The sequence below is a fragment of the Branchiostoma floridae genome, chromosome 12 (assembly GCF_000003815.2).
Source record: "Branchiostoma floridae strain S238N-H82 chromosome 12, Bfl_VNyyK, whole genome shotgun sequence".
Classification (NCBI taxonomy): domain Eukaryota; kingdom Metazoa; phylum Chordata; class Leptocardii; order Amphioxiformes; family Branchiostomatidae; genus Branchiostoma; species Branchiostoma floridae.
Genome location: NC_049990.1, coordinates 9,684,562 through 9,687,474, shown reverse-complemented (window position 1 = coordinate 9,687,474; position 2,913 = coordinate 9,684,562). Strand labels below are relative to the sequence as shown.

Below are 2,913 nucleotides of genomic sequence, written 5' to 3'. Positions count from 1 at the left end.
CATAAACGCTACCTATAAAGTTATAAATCGTCTTGAACTAGACAAGTATACAATACATCGCTTTACCATTAACTTTTATACTGGAAGGGTACAGTGTAGGTCATACTTAGCACACACCAACAAAAATACCTGACTTACAGGTGAGCTAATAAGAGTTCAAATCAAAACTTTAATGCTGATAAGATATCCACTTTTTGGATTGCTGGAAATATAATTCGTTCTCCCCTATATCTACATTGGCACGATCCTGAATAGATTCAGGCCATCTCCTAATGTATTAATGATATGGATCTGCCATGGTGTGAGATATTTATATCCTGGAGCATCAGGCTCTGTCACATGGGTCGGCATGCTCCTACTGTATATGCCCTGATTTCATGGTTAGACTACTAAGTATTATATTACACAGAAAGGTCTATGACATCTCGGTCATTGAACCCATTATGCCACCTGTCTTGAATTCTTCTTCAAACCATGTTCAAAGTTTCTGTCAAATCGGATTAAAAAAAAAAACAGTAAGCAAAACACTCTAAAACTTATTCGACTTCAGATTAACAAAATTAACAGCCACTCAAAAAGATCGAAGCTTTTGAAATTTTGAAGAAAAAAAATCCTTAAACATTTTAGCTCCTTTCTAAGGCAACTCCAGGTGTGAAGAAGTGTTAAGGGCAAAGTGAGGTGTCCCGTTAAGTCAGACAACGACCGTACGTACGTTCACCCAACCTTGAAACAAACATACCCGGTGAAATGTCAACAATATTGACACAACGTACAACAGGTTTGTGTTTCGGTCTCCGCTATTATTGTGCGCTCGCTAAACGGTTCGGCTTGTGCTAATAGCAATTCATGTCAGATTATGAGAAATGAAACTCATCGTACTCAAATGACTGCAATCTGAATTATACATTATATCTTATCATCTATGTAAGCAGATAAAACATGATGTCTGTTTAGAATCATCCGCGTTCGTTCACAGTGTTGTTTAGTCTAGTTCCAACATTCGTATGTTATTTCAGATGGTGGACACGAAAATCCGCCGTCATATTATGGTAAAAATAGTTGTATAGGGAAACGGCTGACGTAAGAATAACGTTGTTTTTGACATCCTCTACACTTCAGCACGGAACTTCTGACGGAACATCGTTCTGTTGATGCCATCTGTCACTTGTTGGTTCAGGGGGTTAGCTTTAGGGCTACCGATATCTGTTCTGGCTATTAGCTAAGGCAAGAAAAGCCTAACCTGATCATGAGTATCATGGATAGTCTATCAGGGTCCTGGGCTCCCATACTCCGGCAGTGTGGGAACCCCGGTAAACCAACAAGACTGATACCCAGGCTAAGGAAAGCCTTGGACAATCTGGAAGACTTGGCTTCAAAACAAACATAGAAAGACAGTACTTTTATTTATAATTGCAAACAAGTTAAGTGTATCCAGAAATGGAGAAAAGTGTTCCGTCTAACCTGAGTCATCACTTGTCCACTCAGAGGTTTCTGTCGGTAGGGGTGGGGAATGGATGGTGGGGGCTGACAAGAAATCCCGGCCGCTACTATCCATCGACATAACCTCTGCTTGGAGAATACGTCATCAACCAATACTCCACTCGCGGGTTATCATTCGCTGTCTGTCTATAACATTGGACCAGGGCTAGACCAGACTTCAAAATCTCCAAATATCCTACTACACCATTTCTGCTGTAGGTCCTGCAACTGTCGACACGCACATACCAAGACAAACAAACACATAGACTAATTACAGTATGTCCGTTTTGACGGGGGTTATTAGCATTTAGGTTTCTTTTGAAACGACAAGTTAAGTATTAACACACAAGATAGCTTTAAATAAAACGATAGTGCTCTTTAAATTGGGCAATAACTCAGTCAAGATTCGAAGTGACCATTTTGAAACAATGTACACGGGGAGGGGTACAGCAGTGTATCTGACTGCCGAACGATGTTACTTTGATACCGTCTAAATACCCAACGACAACACAGTTTACACAGGCATTAGGGAATGTTACCTGACCTGCTGTAGGTGGACCATTAATCCCGTGCAGTGTTGTACAGCATGGCGACATGGAATGTAAACCAAAACGTACCACACTTCAGAGCTACAGTAAACATAGCACGCCATTTGATAAACTCCTGACCTGATACATGTCCATCGTCTGTGTCGTAAATTACATGTCAGTTGTTCAAGGAATGGTGGAAATATTCTGAGTATCAAGAGACAATATGTATATTATGATGATGAATCAACTACTACATTTATAGATGATTTTTAGAAGGAAGTATTTTTTTAGAATTTTCTTCGTAAATATCGATAAGGTGATAAGGTTGATTTATCTTATGATGTAGAAAAAGTATCAAAAACAATGACCTTGTTTTAATGTTTTGATCGCTCATATTGTACAATCTCATGTATGTAACGTTATGTGTGTAATTTCTTTAAATGTGAACATCTAGATGTAAACGTTTCTCACAGAAAATGACTATCAGATGTCTGAATAAGGCATAAAGTAAAAGCGGCAATGAAACGATAAATAAAAATCTATGCTACTGTTGTTACATATACCACAGTATAAACTGAAAAGGGAAGAAAAGCTGTGTCATGGGGTCAGCGATCTCTCGTTCGAGAGAACGTTGACCCCATGACACAGAATCATCATGGAGAACTGTGTAACTAGATATTCGGGTATGTCATGCTGACTTCAGAAGATTGATATACGCCGATTCAATACATGACCGAAAGAACATTGTTTAGCAGACATATTATGTAGGTGGGTATTCAATCATGGGGTGACCGAGAGAACATTGTAACAAGATATCCTGATGCAAGTCATCATGACTGACTTGAGGTTTTACATATGCCAATCTCATTAGACAATGACCGAAAGGGCACTCACGGTTTACCAC

General features: G+C 39.2%; 1 protein-coding gene across 3 annotated transcripts in view; it reads right to left on the bottom strand.

The window, feature by feature from the left end:
* The window catches only part of LOC118426887 (multidrug resistance-associated protein 5-like), a 24,317-nt gene extending 22,160 nt beyond the window's left edge, over positions 1–2,157 (bottom strand). The window contains exon 1 of one of the 3 annotated variants that reach the window (XM_035836475.1): positions 2,024–2,157. In XM_035836475.1, the coding sequence (XP_035692368.1) occupies positions 2,024–2,075 (52 nt within the window). In that variant the 5' untranslated portion in view covers positions 2,076–2,157. Of the gene's footprint in view, positions 1–2,018 lie in introns of all 3 variants that reach the window. The other 2 variants (XM_035836478.1, XM_035836477.1) reach the window with 2 other exon arrangements.
* Positions 2,158–2,913: the final 756 nt, after the last annotated feature.